Source organism: Trichechus manatus, unplaced genomic scaffold (assembly GCF_000243295.1).
Source record: "Trichechus manatus latirostris isolate Lorelei unplaced genomic scaffold, TriManLat1.0 scaffold00059, whole genome shotgun sequence".
Taxonomy (NCBI): domain Eukaryota; kingdom Metazoa; phylum Chordata; class Mammalia; order Sirenia; family Trichechidae; genus Trichechus; species Trichechus manatus.
In genome coordinates this window covers 2,709,518-2,727,582 of record NW_004443995.1, presented here as the reverse complement: position 1 = coordinate 2,727,582, position 18,065 = coordinate 2,709,518, and the positions used below count along the sequence as shown (strand labels likewise).

At 42.8% G+C, this 18,065-nt stretch overlaps 2 protein-coding genes across 24 annotated transcripts in view; both read left to right on the top strand.

Moving 5' to 3' along the window:
* TMEM131L (transmembrane 131 like) overlaps positions 1 to 14,839 on the top strand; it is a 255,172-nt gene extending 240,333 nt beyond the window's left edge. For 6 of the 23 annotated variants that reach the window (XM_023733499.1, XM_023733498.1, XM_023733494.1 and 3 more), the window contains 2 exons: positions 2,200 to 2,357; positions 3,298 to 3,961. In XM_023733499.1, the coding sequence (XP_023589267.1) occupies positions 2,200 to 2,357; positions 3,298 to 3,573 (434 nt within the window). In that variant the 3' untranslated portion in view covers positions 3,574 to 3,961. Of the gene's footprint in view, positions 1 to 2,199; positions 2,358 to 2,487; positions 3,964 to 14,762 lie in introns of those variants that run through there. The other 17 variants (XM_004378812.2, XM_023733500.1, XM_023733496.1 and 14 more) reach the window with 11 other exon arrangements.
* Positions 14,840 to 16,574: 1,735 nt separating this feature from the next.
* LOC101343095 (prothymosin alpha) lies at positions 16,575 to 17,814 on the top strand. Its single transcript, XM_004378811.2, has one exon. The coding sequence runs from the start codon at positions 16,775 to 16,777 to the stop codon at positions 17,105 to 17,107; it is 333 nt and encodes a 110-aa protein (XP_004378868.1). The 5' UTR covers positions 16,575 to 16,774; the 3' UTR covers positions 17,108 to 17,814.
* The last annotated feature ends 251 nt before the right edge of the window (positions 17,815 to 18,065 follow it).

The window sequence follows — 18,065 nt, the reverse complement described above, 5'->3', positions numbered from 1 at the left end:
GTGGAGTATCTTAGATGGCTGCTCACAGGCTTTTAAGACCCCAGACACTACTCACCAAGGTAGAATGCGGAACATTTTCTTTATAAACTGTGTTATGCCAGTTGAACTAGATGTTCCCTGAGACCATGGTCCCCACAGCCCTCCACCCAGCAATTCAGTCCCTCAGGGAGTTAGGATGTGTCTGTGGAGCTTCCATGACCTTTCCTTCTACAAGTTGTGCTGGCTTCCCCAGAATTGTGTACTGTCTTACCCTTCACCGAAATTACCACTCATCTATTGTCTATTTAGTATTCCGCCCCCCTGCCCCAATCCCTCGTAACCATCAAAAATTGTTTTTTTGTATGTAAACCTTTACATTAGTTTTTACAGTAGTAGTCTCATACAGTATTTGTCCTTTTGTGATTGACTTATTTCACTTAGCATAATGTCCTCCAGTTTCATCCATATTATGAGATGCTTCATAGATTCATCATTGTTATCATTGCATAATACTCCATTGTGTTGTATGTACCATGGTTTGTTTATCCATTCATCTGTTGATGGGCATTTAGGTTGTTTCCATCTTTTTGCTATTGTGAACAGTGCTGCAGTGAACATGGGTGTGCATATGTCTATTCGTGTGACGGCTCTTATTTCTCTAGGATATATTCCTAGGAGTGGGATTGCTGGATCATACGGTTCTTCTATTTCTAGCTTTCTAAGGAAGCGCCATGTCGTTTTCCAAAATGGTTGTATCATTTTGTGAACAGTGCCAACTTTTATCTTCATATAGTCAGAGCAGGAAGTGTGTGGATTTAAGGTACTAACCTGCAGAAGAATGTGCCTGTTAACAGTGAGCTGACTTTGAGAAGGATTTTACAGCATGCTGCTGAGTGACACCATGTGGATCCAGTTGTGCATACCTCCCATTTATAATTTCAGGTGGCTCTCAAAAAGCCCTCTACATCGGGGTGTATGAGGGCTTCTACAGATAACCCTAATCCAATTGGCCCTTCAAATTAGGTAGAATTGGGTTGTTTGATTCATGTGGCCCTACCATGAGTCAGAATCAACTCAATGGCAACTAACAACCGCAACAGCATTGTGGATTATCCGCTGGGGTGCTGAGGCTTTTGGAGCTTTTTGCTGTTCTTTTTAGGCTGACAAGTCTCTTGTGAAGTAGAAGCGTTTTCCTGCTTGTTCAGCAGAATTTCTTGACTCTTCTGCCTGTCCCTGGGTGGTGCTCCAGAAGGAAGGAAAGGAGCTTGGAGGGGAAGTTGCAGAAAATGGCAGGTGCTTGGGCTCAAGCATCTGTAATAATGAATAAGAGCTATGGGATTTCCTGATAAACTATAAAGTGTTCCTATTGTAGTTCCTTATTTGGTAGATTGCACATTATATTCTGATGATGATTTCTCACAGCTCAGATGCAAGCTAGAGTTGCCTTCTCCAGGAAGAGATAAGCAGGTATATTATAAGCCCAAACCAAACCCGTTGCTGTCGAGCGATTGCAACTCATAGTGACCCTATAGAACAGAGTAGAACTGCCCCCTAGGGTTTCCAAGGAGCGGCTGGTGGATTCGAACTACAGACCTTTTGTTTAACTGTTGAGCTCTTAACCACTGCACCACCAGGGCTCCCAGGTATATGATAGGTATTGCAGTTACTGGATTTTGATATGTGCATCGCTCTATGCTAACCACAAGGGGGTGCTTTAGTACCTTTCTTCCATATGATTGTGAGGCTTTGTGTTTACTGTCTTACTGATATCTAAGAAGTGCTTGGTTTCATATTGCTTTTAGTTTCATATTGCTTTTATCAGCCCATGAGCTATATGTGTGGGTAGCTGAGATTGGTATGACAGGTGACAGAGAAAATTTTAAGGAATGGTAAAACATCTTGACAATATTAAAATCCGTAGTAGTATTTTAGTGTACTTCATGTGTTAGAAAGATTCCTATCAAATTATCAAATGGAGAAAGACAAACCCAGAGAAAGACCTTCCTAGCTGAGGGCTTCCCAGGTGGTGTGTCTCACAAACAGTTTCAACCCTGAGAATGACAGTAAAATTGTCCTCCTGACTCACACTGAGTAAGTATTTTATTTCTGTCTTTAACCTGTCAGTAGACTAAGGCCTTGCATGCGTTTTTACCTGAGAGTGAGAATTCAGGTCTCTCCATGAAAATGTTTACTTGTGTTGATGTCTCCCATTCTCTGTAGAAAACATGAATTTCCCCAATGGCTTCCCCTGTCCTGTAGAGGTTCAGACGGACTTTATCGACAACAATCCTCAGTCTACTTGGAACACGGCCACCAGCATGCCGACTGCTTGGGGACATGCCAGCTTCATCAACTCTACGGTCAGTGTCCGCCCAGAGGTCAGTGTCTGCCCATCCTGTGCCCAGGGCCCTTGGCAGCACCCGGTTATTTCTGGTGTTTCTTTAATACTTGTCTCAATTAGTTTTAGAGTTGGGCTTGAATCAGCTACACCTGCTTGTTTCTTTTTAGATCACAGGAGCTAGGGCTGGCCACCCTCTGAAGGAACCTAACATGTAATCAGACTGGTAGGGGTTTACAGACGTTGATATTTCTACCCACCCCTGAATGAAAAAGACATCCCATACTACAAGAGGCATGCTCGTTTGTAGATAAAATGGAAATCGGGCCAGGAAGCCCCGTGTTTGACACAGCTATCGTAGGTGACCTTGCTGACCTTTTCATCTGTGATAATAGATGAAATGGAAGTCCAGGGAAGGTCAGTGGTGGTGATTGGGTCATGACATCTTCTGCCTGTGAACACCCACCCCTCCATCCTAGAGTCCAGGACTTTCCCCTTTCATATCTGCTCAGTAGTTTTTACAGATTAAGAGCATTTGACCTATGGACCATCCCTTGGGTTCAAAATTAGTATATCTAGTCAGATGAGGATTTCACAACCCTCCATCTGAGGAAAGCGGAGTTAAAACAACCCCAATTGTTGAGAATAGTTTAATAACTTCCAATAACTTTTGTTGAAAGCTCTTGGGTGTGCAAATGGTTTTGTGCTCAATTGCTAACCTAAAGATTGGCAGTTCAAACCCACCCAGCAGTACCAGGGATGAAAAGGCCTGGCAGTCTCCTTCTATAAAGATTACAGCCAAGAAAACCCTATGGAGCTGTTCTACTCTGTCACACATGGGTCGGAATCGACTTGATGGCAACTAACAACAACAAGTTGGGTTGATACTATTGTGATGTCCACTATTATATATTCAACTTCAACATTTGCGTATCTAAGGCTTTTTTAATATTTTTTTCCTCTCCCCGTTCATACTCCAGCCCTACCTCGCAAGCACCCGAAGCTTGTCTCCAATGTCTGGACTTTTTGGTTCCATCTGGGCCCCACAGAGTGATGTGTATGAAAATTGCTGCTCCATCAACCCCACCACGGAACACGCGACTCACATGGAAAACCAGGCAGTCATGTGCAAGGAGTACTACCCAGGGTTTAACCCGTTTCGTGCCTATATGAACCTGGACATATGGACTACCACAGCAAATAGGAATGCCAACTTTCCACTCTCTAGAGACTCGAGTTACTGTGGGAATGTGTGACAAATTGGATTTCCAAACAATGTGAATAAAGATGCTTGTGTTTTGATTACTAGTGTGTAAACTGGTTGTTGAGATAGATTATGACATTGGTGGATATTTTGGCACTTTTATATGAAAATAAATTTTTTTAATGAAATCTAGGCACTCTATTTTTTTAATCCTTCGTAAATCAGTGGTAGGAACTCGGCATCCATGTCATAACTTCATAATTCAAGATGTGGGTCAAATGTGCCACGTGTTTAATCAGAATGCAGAAGACTTCTAAGAAGGTAAGAGTTGAGGAAGAAAGCTGCTGTGGCTCTCACCTCACTGAGCCTCCGTATCACCTGGGGCACTTTTAAAAATTGTGAGGTTGTTCAGGCTCCATTCCCAGAGATTCTGATTTAATTGATCCGGGGCTCTGAGCACAGGATTTTTTTTTTTTTAAGTTCTCCACTATTTTAATGTGCAGCCAGTGTTGAGAACTACTGGCTAAGGAAGCCCAACTTGGCAGAAAGTGATTGCCTGGATTGACTGTGCTGGGGGCTGGAGAACACTCTTTCTGGTCCTGGTGTGGGAGTGCTGGGGAGCAGAGCACCTGGCAGAGCTCTGCCTGTCACAGTTATGGTGAGAACTCCCTCCCCTACATCTTCAAGCCACTGGGGTGACGACAGCACGGGGACGTTCTGGTAAGTGGTTTCCCTCTTGGAGTGTGCAGGTTTACTCCGAATGCAAGTACTTAGGTACTTAGTACTTAGGGCTAGGTAGCTGATGCATGTTAGTCTGTATCTGTCAGTGACTATACAAGTCCAAATTATGGTAGAATTACATATTTGCATGTGTAAGCTCTGAAAACACTTTAAACTTCTAATAAAAATAGCCTATTTTTATATATTTTTTTGTCTTTATTGAGAATTCAGTAATACATTTTTGAGTGCAATGCTAGGTTTTTGTGCTTTGAGTTGAATTTTTCTTTGCAATGGTTGTGTGTGAGCTTGGGACCAGCAGGACAAGTGTGCTGGGAATTAGGGACTGCCCTTTTGCAGGGAGTACCTCTGAGCATGCACAGCATTTCCGCTGAGCACGCATGACTGCTAGAAAATCCTCAGGTTGCCAAGTTAGGATCCTGATTTGAGTCAATCAGTCTTCTTTACCCCCTCCCCCCAAATTTGAATAATGGTAAAGATAACTTTGCATTGGGCCAGTCTGCTGCAAAAGACCTCTTTAAAGTGTTAAAAAGCAAAGATGTCACTTTGAGGATTAAGGTGTTCCTGACCCAAGCCATGTTATTTTCAATCACCTCATATGCATGAGAAGGCTGGACAATGAAAAAGGAAGACTGAAGAAAAGTTGACACATTTGAATTATGGTGTTGGCGAAGAATATTGAATATACCATGGACTGCCAGAAGAACAAACAAATCTGTCTTGGAAGAAATACAGTCAGAATGCTCCTTAGAAACGAAGATGGCGAGATTTCATCTCATGTACTTTGGACACGTTATCAGGAGGGACCAGTCCCTGGAGAAGGATATCATGCTTGGTAAAGTAGAGGATCAACGAAAAAAAGGAAGACCCTTGACAAGATGGATGGATACAGTGGCTACAACAATGGGCTCAAACATAGCAACAATTGTGAGGATGGTGTAGGACTGGGCAGTGTTTTGTTCTGTTGTACATAGGGTCGTACCTGCCCTGCTCTTCTGTGCTTCAGCCCAGAAATAATAACCAGCAGTGACAACACTTCTGCTCACAATCCATTGGCCAGAACTAGTCATGTGGTCCTGCTCAGTTGGAAGAGAACAGAGAAGTAGAGGTTTCCATGTTTCCAGAAAAGAGAACTGGATATTTCTGAGCACTAGTAGTGTTTCACCACACATACAGAAGTTTTGAAGAAGTTTTTTTTATTCCCCCTCTAGTTAGAAAGAGAGGTCCCTGGGTGGCACCGATGGTTTGCTCTAGACTGCTAATCAAAAGGTTGGCAGTTTGAACCCTTCCAGCAGCACTGTGGAAGAAAGACCTGGTGATCTACTCTCATAAAAATTACAGCCAAGAAAATGCTGTGGAGCAGTTCTACTCTGATACATGGGGTCACCATGAGTCAAACTCAACGGCAATGGGTTTGGTTTGGTCTTGTTTTTAGTTTGAGAGATTTTGGTCTCCAAACAAACACAGGGAAGCCAACAGAGCCTGGATCTCCTTCTAGAAAAGAAGCCCTAGAGTATCAGCAGAAGTCTGACTTGAGGCCCCACCATTTTAGCCGTGCCTCAGGAGTTCCTCAAAAACAAGTGCTAATTCCCCAGTGGAACCAGGCACCCACCCTCCAGTTCCACGCACTGAGGGAACTAGATTCACTTCACAGCTTCTGGAGTTTATGGTCCCATTAGGTGACTGACAGGAGTCCTGGTGGCACAATGGTTAAGCTCTCGGCTGCTAACACAGGTCAAACCCACCAGTAGCTCCGTGGGAGAAAAGACCTAAGGTCCTCCTCCAGTAACGATTACAGTACAGCCTAGGAAACCCTGTGGGGAGTTCTACTCTGTCCTATAGGGTCGCTATGAGTCGGAATTGACCACACACAACAGCAGGTGCCTAACCTGGCTCCACAGTGTGCACTCCATATGTTGTTTTTAACTTCAGAAAAATAAAATTTAAGAAAATAGGGACACAAACATATAAACTACTGAACAGCTATTCAAAAATAATTTGCCAGAGTAACCAGTATGTCTAAAACCTGAGTGACCATAAAAGGGCCCTCTGTTGGGTTAATTCTGAAGCAGAACTTCTTTGAAAGAATGGGTAGTGGTTATTCTGGAGGTAAAAGGTCAGCTTCCTAACTGGAACTGAAAGTTTAAATAAAGTTCTCGTGGGGGAAGAGAAAGGAACTCAGCGGAAGCAGTGTCGAAGCTTATGCTTTCATGCACTGGCTAAGATGAGAAAGATGATCAAAATTACTGTGGCATATTATTCTAGTGATTGAATGTGAGACAATCTGTTGTCTTGGTGCTAGCAGGAAGCAGCAGACATGCAGGTACAAGAACAATCAAGGCTGGGCCAGTGTGGTAATGGGAAATGGATTGGAAAGGCAGGCCTGAGAAATATTCCAGAGAGAGACCAAGCAGGGTGCACAGGTTGGAGCAAGGGAGCCTGGGAGATGGCCATGGCACTGACAGTCAAACAAAGCGTTTTCTCCTACCCAGCTAGAAGTTCTGCTTTAGAAATGACACTGGAGTTTTTTGCCTCAGCAACCATAGTCCTCTCTCCTCTCTGTTATCTACTCCACCTCCTTAAAGACAATGAACTCTCTTATTTTCTAAATTCATTGTGGGGCGTACCCAGCTCTTTTCTGCCTTTTAAGTATAGATGGAAACACCCTTATTGTTTGTTTTTTGCAGAAAATACAGATAACCAAAAGAAAAAAAATTAAAAATCATTGTAATCCTACTTCCCAATATGACATATTTCACATTTGGTACATTTCCTTCCATATTTGTGTGCATTTGTGTATTTTTCCAAAAATGTGATATACATACGATTCTGTGTACTGCTTTCCTACTTAATATTCTTTGCAAAACTAGACATTTCTGAATGCCTATTAGACATTTTATCTAGCATTTCACACTCAGTATGCCAACACCAAGCTTATTGCTTCTCATCTATCCCTAATCCAAATTTATGTCATTAATGCTGTATAACAAATATTTCTATTGCTTCACCTTCTGGACATACGGTAAAATTGTCATTAGGTGGGACCATGTTCTAGAGTCTTCCTTGTGTCTTTATCTCTGGCTCAACAACTGGCTTCTTTGGAAATGATGGCTGCACCATCAGTGTGGGTCCCTGAATGTGGCAGACAGATCCTAGGGTGGCCCACGTGACTCCTGCCTCCTAGTGTTTGTGCTCTTGTGTGATGCTTTGTCCTTGAGTGTGCGCAGGACCTGTGACTTGCTTCTGGCCAATAGAATATGGCAAGGTAATGGGCTGTTTCCCTGATTATGCTACATTGTATGTAAGACCCCATCTTGCTAGCAAACTTGTTCTCTCTGTTGCTGCCTTTGAAGAAGCTAGCTGTCATAAAGTAAGTGGTCATGTTAGAGAAGCCCAAGGGGCAAGGAACTGCAGGGGGCCTCTAGTTACTGAAGGTGACCTCAAGCAAGAAACTGAAACCCTCAGTCCCATAGCTATGAAGTAATGAATTCTGCTAAAAACCTGAGGGAGCTTGGAGGTAACTGTTCCCAGTTGAGCCTCTGATGAGATCACAGCCCCAGCCAACACCTGGAGGGCAGCCTGGTGAGACCCAGAGAAGACGACCCAGCTAAACCATGCTGCTTTGCTGGTTTACTGCCTGTCTCCTCCACTTTCCCTCTCTTACTACCATCAGAATTAAACTCCAGAGGCAGAGAATTTCTTTTATTCATTTCTATATTCCCAGCATTTAGATCAGTGGTTGGCACATAGTAGGCACTCAATAAATACTTATTGAATAAATGAAAAATGGGAAAGAATTTTGTTTTTCTTAACAGTGAGATAATTGTAATAAATTTATTAAATATAAGATACATAAGTAGTATTACAAAGTCTAGAGCAATTATAACTCTGTCATAAGATTGTTACTGATTTCCAAGTCTCAACAATAAAACAAAAAGGATATGGTTTGACCCATAGTGAAATTAAATTTGTGCTAAAGCAAAAATATGGAATATATATAATTTATATGTAGAGAGTCAGCAAAAAAGAGGAAGACCCTCAACGAGATGGATTGACACAGTGGCTGCAACAGTGGGCTCAAGCATAACAATGATTATGACCAGGCATAACAATGACAGGACCAGGCATTGTTTTGTTTTGTTGTACATAGGGTCTCTATAAGTCAGAACTGACTCAATGGCACCTAACAACAACAACAATACATAGGATATAGTAAATGCATTATAATTATTTCTTAACACATAAAATTTCCATCAGTCACATTGTAACATGGGATATTGGCTGGAAGGATTTCCCCTAAACTTGGAGAGGTTATCTAGAATAAAACTCACTGCTGTCGCATCAATGTTGACAATGTCCCTATAGGACAGAGCAGAACGGCCCATAGGGTTTCCAAAGTGGATTCGAACTGCCGACATTTTTTTTTTTTTTTTTTTTTTTTAAATTGTACTTCAAGTGAAAGCTTACAATTCAAGTTAGGCTCGCATACAAAAATTTATACATACATTATTATGTGACCCTAATTGCTTCCCCTATACTGTGATAGCACACTCCTCCTTTCCACCCCTGATTTCCTGTGTCCATTCAACCAGCTCCTGACCCTCTCTGCCTTCTCATCTCACCTCCGGACAGAAAATGCACATTTAGTTTCATGTGTCTACTTCACACAAGAAGCATACGCTTCATTAGTATCATTCTATGTCCCACAGTCCAGTCCAATCTTTGAAGAGTTGGCCTCAGGAATTTAGTTCTGGGTCGACAGTCTGGGGGCCATGCTTTCTGGGGTTCCCCCAGTCTCAGACCATTAATTCTGATCTTTTTACTAGAATTTGAGTTCTGCATTCCACCCTTCCCCTGCTCCATCAGGGACTCTGTTGTGTTCCCTGTCAGGGGAGTCATTGGTGGTAGCTGGGTACTATCCAGTTCTTCTGGTCTCAGGCTGATGAAGTCTCTGGTTTATGTGGCCCTTTCTGTCTCTTGGGCTTATACTTTCCTTGTGTCTTTGGTGTTCTTCATTCTCCTTTACGCCAGGTGGTTGGGACCAATTGATGCATCTTAGATGGCTGCTTGCTAGCTTTTAAGACTCCAGACGCTGCTCATCAAAGTAGGATGTGAACTGCCGACCTTTTGGTTAGCAGCAAAGTTCTTACCACTACACAACCAGGGCTCCATAGGCTACCTAATGTACGTAAGGAGTCCCTGGGTGGTACAAATGGTTAACATGCTCAGCTGCTAACCGAAAAGTTGGCAGTTTGAGTCCACCCATAGGCACCTTGGAAGAAAAGCCTGATGACCTAATTAAAAAATGAGCCATTGAAAACCCTGTGGAGCACAATTTTTACTCTGTTACACACGGGCTTGCCATGAGTCAGGACTGACTAGGCGGCAACTGGTGGGATCTTGGAGTTTCAAATATAAGCCTCAAAATAAAAGTCACAAGAACAGGCCCTGATTCATAGTAGAAGCATTTCTCACATAGCCAACTTCATAAACATGCTATAAGGGTTTATTATATAATGATGGTTATGATTCTCCTGAGTATCAAAAGAGATTAAGAGACAACTAAATACAAATATGTGGATGTGTTGGTGGCAAGTGTATCATGGAGTGGATTCACTCTGTCAACATCATATTTCTGGATTTCTTTCATATCAGTTGGGGTAGGCAGAATAATGGCCTCCCAAAGATGTCTATCCTTCTTCATTTCCAACTTCCGCATTCCAATCATCAGTAATTATCAATGCATCCTGATTGCATGTTCGATCAATTTCAGACTGCAGAAGTTGGTAAAAATCTTCAATGTCTTCATCTTTGACCTTAGTGTTTGGTACATAAATTTGAATAATACTTGTATTAACTGGTCTTCCTTGTAGGTGTATGGATATTATCCTATCACTGACAGTGTTGTACTTCAGGATAGATCTTGAAATGTTCTTTTGATGATGAATGCAGCACCATTCCTCTTCAAGTTCTCATTGCCAGCATAGCAGACCGTATGATTGTCTGATTCAAAAACGAAGGATTGGTAGTTGGAAAATATGGCCTTGGTGATAGAAATGATGCTGGAGATCACATGATAGAATTTTGCAAGACCAATGACTTCCTCATTGCAAATACATTTTTTTAACAACATAAACGGCTACTATACATGTGGACCTCGCCAGATGGAATACACAGGAATCAAATCAACTACATGTGTGAAAAGAGATGATGGAAAAGCTCAATATCAGTCAGAACAAGGCCAGGGGCCAATTTCGGATCAGACCGTCAATTACTTATATGCAAGGTCAAGCTGAAACTGAAGAAAATTAGAACAAGTCCATGAGAGCCAAAGTACGACCTGAAGTATATCCCACCTGAATTTAGAGACCATCTCAAGAATAGATTTGATGTGTTTGAACACTAATGACCAAAGACCAGACAAGCTGTGGAATGACATCAAGGACATCATACGTGAAGAAAGCAAGAGGTCATTAAAAAGACAGGAGGGAAAGAAAAGACCAAAATGGATGTCAGAAGAGACTCTGAAAGTTGCTCTTGAACATCGAGTAGCTAAAGCAAAAGGAAAAAATGATGAAGTAAAAGAGCTGAACAGAAGATTTCAAAGGGCGGCTTGAGAAGACAAAGTATTACAATGACATGTGCAAAGACCTGGAGTTAGAAAACCAAAAGGGAAGAGCAAGCTCAGCATTTCTCAAGCTGAAAGAACTGAAGAAAAAATTCAAGCCTCGAGTTGCAATACTGAAGGATTCTACGGGAAAAATATTAAATGACACAGGAAGCATCAAAAGAAGATGGTGGGAATACACAGTCACATACTAAAAAGAATTGGTTGATGCTCAACCGTTCCAGGAAGGAGCATATGATCAGGAACTGATGGTACTCAAGAAAGAAGTCCAAGCTGCACTGAAGGCACTGGCAAAAAACAAGGCTCCAGGAATTGACAGAATACCAACTGAGACATTTCAACAAAACGATGCAGCACTGGAAGCGCTCACTCATCTATGCCAAGAAATTGGGAAGACAGCTACCTGGCCAACCAACGGGAAGAGATCTATATTGATGCCTGTTCCCAAGAAAGGTGATCCAACAGAATGCAGAAATTATCAAACAATATCATTAATATCACATGCGAGCAAAATTTTACTGAAGATCATTCAAAAGCGGCTGCAGCAGTATATCGACAGGGAACTGCTAGAAATTCAAGCAGGATGTAGAAGAGGACGTGGAACCAGGGTATCATTGCTGATGTCAGATGGATCCTGGCCAAAAGCAGAGAATACCAGAAAGATGTTTCCCTGTGTTTTATTGACTATGCTAAGGCATTCAACTGTGTGGATCATAACAAATTACATTGCGAAGAATGGGAATTCCGGAACACTTAATTGTGCTCATGAGGAACCTGTACATAGATCAAAGGCAGTTGTTCAAATAGAACAAGGGGATACTGCGTGGTTTAAAGTCAGGAAAGATGTGCATCAGGGTTGTATCTTTTCACCATACCTATTCAATCTGTATACTCAGCAAATAATCCGAGAAGCTGGACTATATGAAGAACAGGACATCAGGGTTGGAGGAAGACTCATTAACAACCTGCATTATGCAGATGACACAACCTTACTTGCTGAAAGTGAAGAGGACTTGAAGCACTTACTGATGAAGATCAAAAACCACAGCCTTCAGTATGGATTACACCTCAACATAAAGAAAACAAAAATCCTCGCAACTGGACCAATAAGCAACATCATGATAAATGGAGAAAAGACTGATGTTGTCAAGGATTTCATTTTATTTGGATCCACAATCAACACCCGGGGAAGCAGCAGTCAAGAAGTCAAAGAACGAATTTCATTGGGCAAATCTGCTGCAAAAGACCTCTTTAAAGTGCTGAAAGACAAAGATGTCACTAAGGTGCGCCTGACCAAAGCCATGGTGTTTTCAATTGCCTCCTATGCACGCAATAGCTGGACAATGAATAAGGAAGACCAAAGAAGAATTGTGGTGTTGGTGAAGAATACTGAATATACCATTGTCTGCCAAAAGGACAAACAAATCTGTCTTGGAAGAAATACAACCAGGATGCTCCTTAGAAGCAAGGATGGCGAGACTATGTCTCACAAACTTTGGACATGTTATCAGGAGGGATCAGTCCCTGGAGTAGGACGCCATGTTTGGTAAAGTAGAGGGTCAGCAAAAAAGAGGAAGGCCGTCAATGAGACAGACTGACACAGTGGCTGCAACAATGGGCTCAAGCATAGCAACAATTGTGAGGATGGCGCAGAACACCGGCAGCGTTTTGTTCTGTTGTGCCTAGGGTCACTATGAGTTGGAACAGACTTGACGGCACCTAACAACAACTACAAACATGTCCATGTCCTAATCCCTGGAACATGTGAATATATTATATTACATGGCAAAGGGGAATTAAGGTTGCAAATGGAATTAAGGTGGCTAATCAGTTAAATTTTGAGATCAGGAAATTATCCTGGATTATCAGATGGGCCCAATTTAATCACAAATATCCTTAAAAGTGAAACAGGGAGGCAGAGAGAGATTTGAAGCTGTTATACTGGTGATTCTGAATAGGGAGGAAGAGACCACAAACGAAGGAATGCAGGCAGCCTCTAGAAGTAGGAAAAGAGAACTAAATGGATTCTCCTTTACAGCCTCCAGAAAGGGACACAGCCCTGCTGACATCTCGATTTTAGCCCAGTGCGTCCTAGTTTAGACTTCTGACTTCCAGAGTATAAATAATAAATTTGAATTGTTTTAAGCCACTAAGTGTGTGGTAATCTACTACAGCAGCAATAGGAAATTAATACAGTACTGTCAAGAATAGTGAAGGGTCTGAGATTTTACCCTACTTACACGATAACAAGTTAGCCTGCCACTGTTTCATGAATGCTGCAGAAGACACAAGACTTCTGGGTCAAAGACAAAGGGCAGTTTATTACAGCATGGCAGCAGCTAGAGTATCAGCATTTTGCACTAGTTCACCAGACCCAGATTACCACAGGGCAAGGTGAATAGGGCCAGGTGACACCTGCACACACAGTGGCTCATATTACAAGAGAGGAACCCTGAATAAATGCTTGGCTGCTAACAAAAAAGTCATTGGTTTGAACCCACCAGTCACTGTGAGGGAGAAAAAACCTGGCAATCTGCTTCTGTAAATATTAGTTTAGGAAACCCTATGGGGCAGTTCTACTCTGTCACATAGGGTTGCTATGAGTGACTCGACAGCACATAACAACAAACAATTGAAAAAATGTGCCTGGCACCTAGTATATACTTGTTAGTTATTGCTCTCTTCCCCTCCTCCCTTTGCAACCCTTACCTTCCAGAGTTGGCTTCCTGCAGGAGTTGGCTCTGTGCCAGGCATGGGCAGTTTTGACACTGGGAAATTCTGGGCCTTTACAGCAGTCCCTTTTATTTCCTAAAATTGAACTTTCCGTGAAGCATATTATGCAAGAGCAGAATTTTTATGCAATCACTCACTGGACTCCCTGGGACAAGACAGAGCTACCCCTGTGCCAGTTCCTGGCAAAGCTGGTGTTGACCCAGTTACTCAAGTTTCTGAGGCTCAAAACAGAACAAATTTTCTTGTGTTTCTATGAGTGCCAGGGCAAATTTCCTTAGCAGAATCATCCCTTGTTCTTGTAAAAGAAAGGAATGTCCCTTTTCTTCCCAAAGAAAGTTCCATGTCTCCCCTCCTCAGAGAGCAGTGAGCGTTTACTTGTGCCTGCAGTTGTCCTCCCTGACACATCAGAGAATTCCCTGAATATCCAGGGAATTGAATGAGCTGTGGCAAATAGTGGCAAAAACTTGGTCTGTCAGTCAGATTCCTGGCAAGAAAGAGAAGGAAAAAAAAAAAAGTCTCATTACCACTGAGTCAATTCAAACTCATGGTGACCCTATGTGTTACAAAGTACAGTTGCACCATAGGGTTTTCTTGGTTATAATCTTTACAGAAGCAGTTTGGCAGTATCACTGGGTACAAACTGCCAACCTTTTGGTTAGTAGTTGAGCACAAGCCATTTGTGCCACCTAGGGGCCTTAGAAAAGAGATAAACCCATTGCCGTTAAGTCGATTCCGACTCATAGGGACCCTATAGAACAGAGTAGAACTGCCCCATAGGGTTTCCAAAGAGTGGCTGGTGGGTTTGAACTGCTGACCTTTTGGTTAGCAGCCAAACGCTTAACCACTGCACCACAAGGGCTCCATAATCCACTTAAAGAGAAAATTGAAGAGAGTTTTATAAAAGAACTCTTTACAGAGGTTTGGGCGGGGTCTAGGGAAACTGAAGTCCTGAAGAAACAAAGGGAAAGAGGGTCATAAAACCTGCAAACGGAGAAGCTGTACAGAGAGGCAGTGTGGAGAGGAGAGGAAGGCAGACAACTGCTAGAGATAGGCTCTGAGGTATGAAGCTGGAGGAATAAAGACCCTGACCTCCTTCTCCCTATTTCCCATCTCCTGCATGTGCTCCCCATTGGATGAACCAGCTGGGAGTCAGAAAACAGGGATTCCATTGATGTTGCTCAGACAAACCTCCACTAACAGATAGATGATGACTGCACATGAGGCACACTGGCCAGGAATTGAACCTGGGTCTCCCCCATTGGAAGGTGAGAATTCTACCACAGAACCACCACTGCCCCCTCCTCTATCATATTACCTTATTTTAATTGTCTGTGTTTCAAGAACCACTGGTTAATATTTTCTTATTTATTTATTTACTCATTTATTTATTAATGTTTTTATTCATTCAGTCATTCATTTAATTATTAGGTATTAACTTATCTACTTTTAATTTTTCATTTGTTTATTGTCTATCTCCCCTCACCAGACTGGAACAGAGAACCAATCTTCCTTCTTCACTGCTGTAACTCCAGTATTTAGAAAAGTGTTTTAGAGATATACACTGTAGAAATGCAATACATTTTTTTTTTTTAATGAATGGATGGATATTATAATTGGTTTCTGAATAGCCCTGCTTGGGTTATGTGCCTACCCCAGCCTGGGTCTGTGCCTACTTCTGTGGTCAGAGAGAGGCAAATCACCATGGCTGACAATTCAATCCAGATCACAGCAAACAGAAAGAGTTGTTGAACTGACAAAAGTAACAAACATTCACTCCATACCCCAAAGTAGTCCTCTTTTCTCCCAAACCAGCTCCTTGTCCTTTGTTCCCTCTATCAGTTAACTAGCCTCTTTCTCTTATCAGCTATGTACCGCTGTTCCTACCCAGCACTCATCTCTTCTTTTGACAAGAGTATCCCACTTTTTCTTAGAGAACTCCTTTCATGCCCACCTTGCCCCCTCATTCTAGCATTATCTAGTGGAAGTTGCCATTTTATCACATGACCCTGCCTCCATAGCCACCAAGATTGATCTAGGGGGCTGACGCACAGTGCGACTAGGCCAGTTAGAGTCCTTCTGTGGGATGATTCCAATTGAAACCAAGGGAAGGGAGCTCTTTTCTATCTGGTGGTGATGCTGGGATGAGTCCTTCTAACCTTTGTAGGCACGAGGGTTGCATTCCAAGGTGCTAGAGGCAACCGTTTAACCAGCTGTTTCTCAATACATAAGTTTGCATATTTTCCAGCCTCCTCATTGTTTTCCACCCCACTTCCTTGGCTCAGTCAGTTCCGCATTTTAGGACCTGTGTCTTGCAGCAACTACAGTCTGGATCCCAATTTTGTCAGTTAGAACATGTTCAGCTAAAAGTAACAGCACAGGAGGCAGAGCCAAGATGGTGGACTAGTCAGAGACACTAAGCCATCCTGCTGCAACAAAGACCAGAAAAATCAAGTAAAACAGATACAGATGCCAATGCTGGAACCCTGAACCTTAAATGAAGGGATAAAGTATTAGATCAGAAGTCACTGAAGAGAAAGAGAAACTGATAGAAAATGGGGAAGGAATAGAAATATGGAGTGGAGGTTCCTGGCCAAACAGCATGACTCAGCATGGCCATCTTGGAATAAAACCAACAATCCCACACACATAAAGGCACCTCCACTGAATCCCCAATAGGAGAGAGAGATGAGCAATTGGCCGTATACATCCAGACAAGGTGGTGAAAATGATTGTGCCCACCCATGAGCAAGCAACAAAGCACGCCTGGCCCACCTGCCCAGACATAACCAAACAAACCCAAAAAGTAGGACAAAACAAACCTACAATCAATACAGAAAATAATACCTGAATGTCTCGGACATTCAGGAAAAGATGACTCCAATAAGTGACCAGAATAAAGGATCAGTTGACCTTTCAGCAGAAGAAAAGGCACTGGAACTACCTGATAGGGAATTCAAAAATCTAATATTCATCCCCACTGGCTGCTCTGAAAAGCCATCTTTGCATTGTTCCTGGGTTCGGCTCCGCGCTCGCCGCAGCCACCTCCGCCGCGCGCCTCCTCTGCCGCCGCGGACTCCGGCAGCCTTCTCGCCAGAGTCCCCGAACTCGCGCTTTCTTTGTAATCCGCTGCATCGGATCACCAGCGTGCCCCACCATGTCAGACGCGGCCGTGGACACCAGCTCTGAGATCACCACCAAGGACTTAAAGGAGAAGAAGGAGGTTGTGGAGGAGGCAGAGAATGGAAGAGATGCACCCGCTAATGGGAATGCTAACGAGGAAAATGGGGAACAGGAGGCTGACAATGAGGTAGATGAAGAAGAGGAAGAAGGTGGGGAGGAAGAAGAGGAGGAGGAAGAAGGTGATGGTGAGGAAGAGGATGGAGATGAAGATGAGGAGGCTGATGCAGCTACGGGCAAACGGGCAGCTGAAGATGATGAGGATGACGATGTTGACACCAAGAAGCAGAAGACCGATGAGGATGACTAGACAGCAAAAAAGAAAAAGTTAAACTTAAAAAAAAAAAAAAAAAAAGGCCACCGTGACCTATTCACCTTCCACTTCCCGTCTCAGAATCTAAACGTGGTCACCTTCGAGTAGAGAGTCCCGCCCGCCCACCTCGGGCAGCGCCACCTGCAGATGACATGCGCTCTCCACCACCCAACCAAAACCACAACGTGAATTTGCAACAGGGGAGGAAAAAAGAACCAAAACTTCCAAGACCCTGCTTTTTTTCTTAAAAGTACTTTAAAAAGGAAAATTTGTTTGTATTTTTTATTTACATTTTATATTTTTGTACATATTGTTAGGGGTCAGCCATTTTTAATGATCTCAGATGACCAAACCAGCCTTCAGAGCGTTCTCTGTCCTTCTTCTGACTTTACTTGTGGTGTGACCATGTTCATTATAATCTCAAAGGAGAAAAAAAACCTTGTAAAAAAAGCAAAAACAACAACAAAAAAATACAATCTTATTCCGAGCATTCCAGTAACTTTTTTTGTGTATGTACTTAGCTGTACTATAAGTAGTTGGTTTGTATGAGATGGTTAAAAAGGCCAAAGATAAAAGGTTTCTTTTTTTTCCTTTTTTTGTCTATGAAGTTGCTGTTTATTTTTTTTGGCCTGTTTGATGTATGTGTGAAACAATGTTGTCCAACAATAAACAGGAATTTTATTTTGCTGAGTTGTTCTAACAAAGCTGCCTCGAGCCTGGTTTTTCTGTGTTCATTTTCTTTAGACCTTCCAGTGAGGACCAGGACGGTCTTGAGGAGGAGGGGTCTTGGCCATGGGTGTGGCCTTTGGGGAGTAGGGTCTGGTGGGTGGCTGTGGTTGGTGGTCAGGGACTGAGCTTCAACTCCAGAGCTACAAGTGGCTGCAGCCTGGGCCAGAGAGGGAGGGGGGCTGTGTGGACACCATGACTGAGGCCAAGTGTGGGTCCAGTGGTTCCC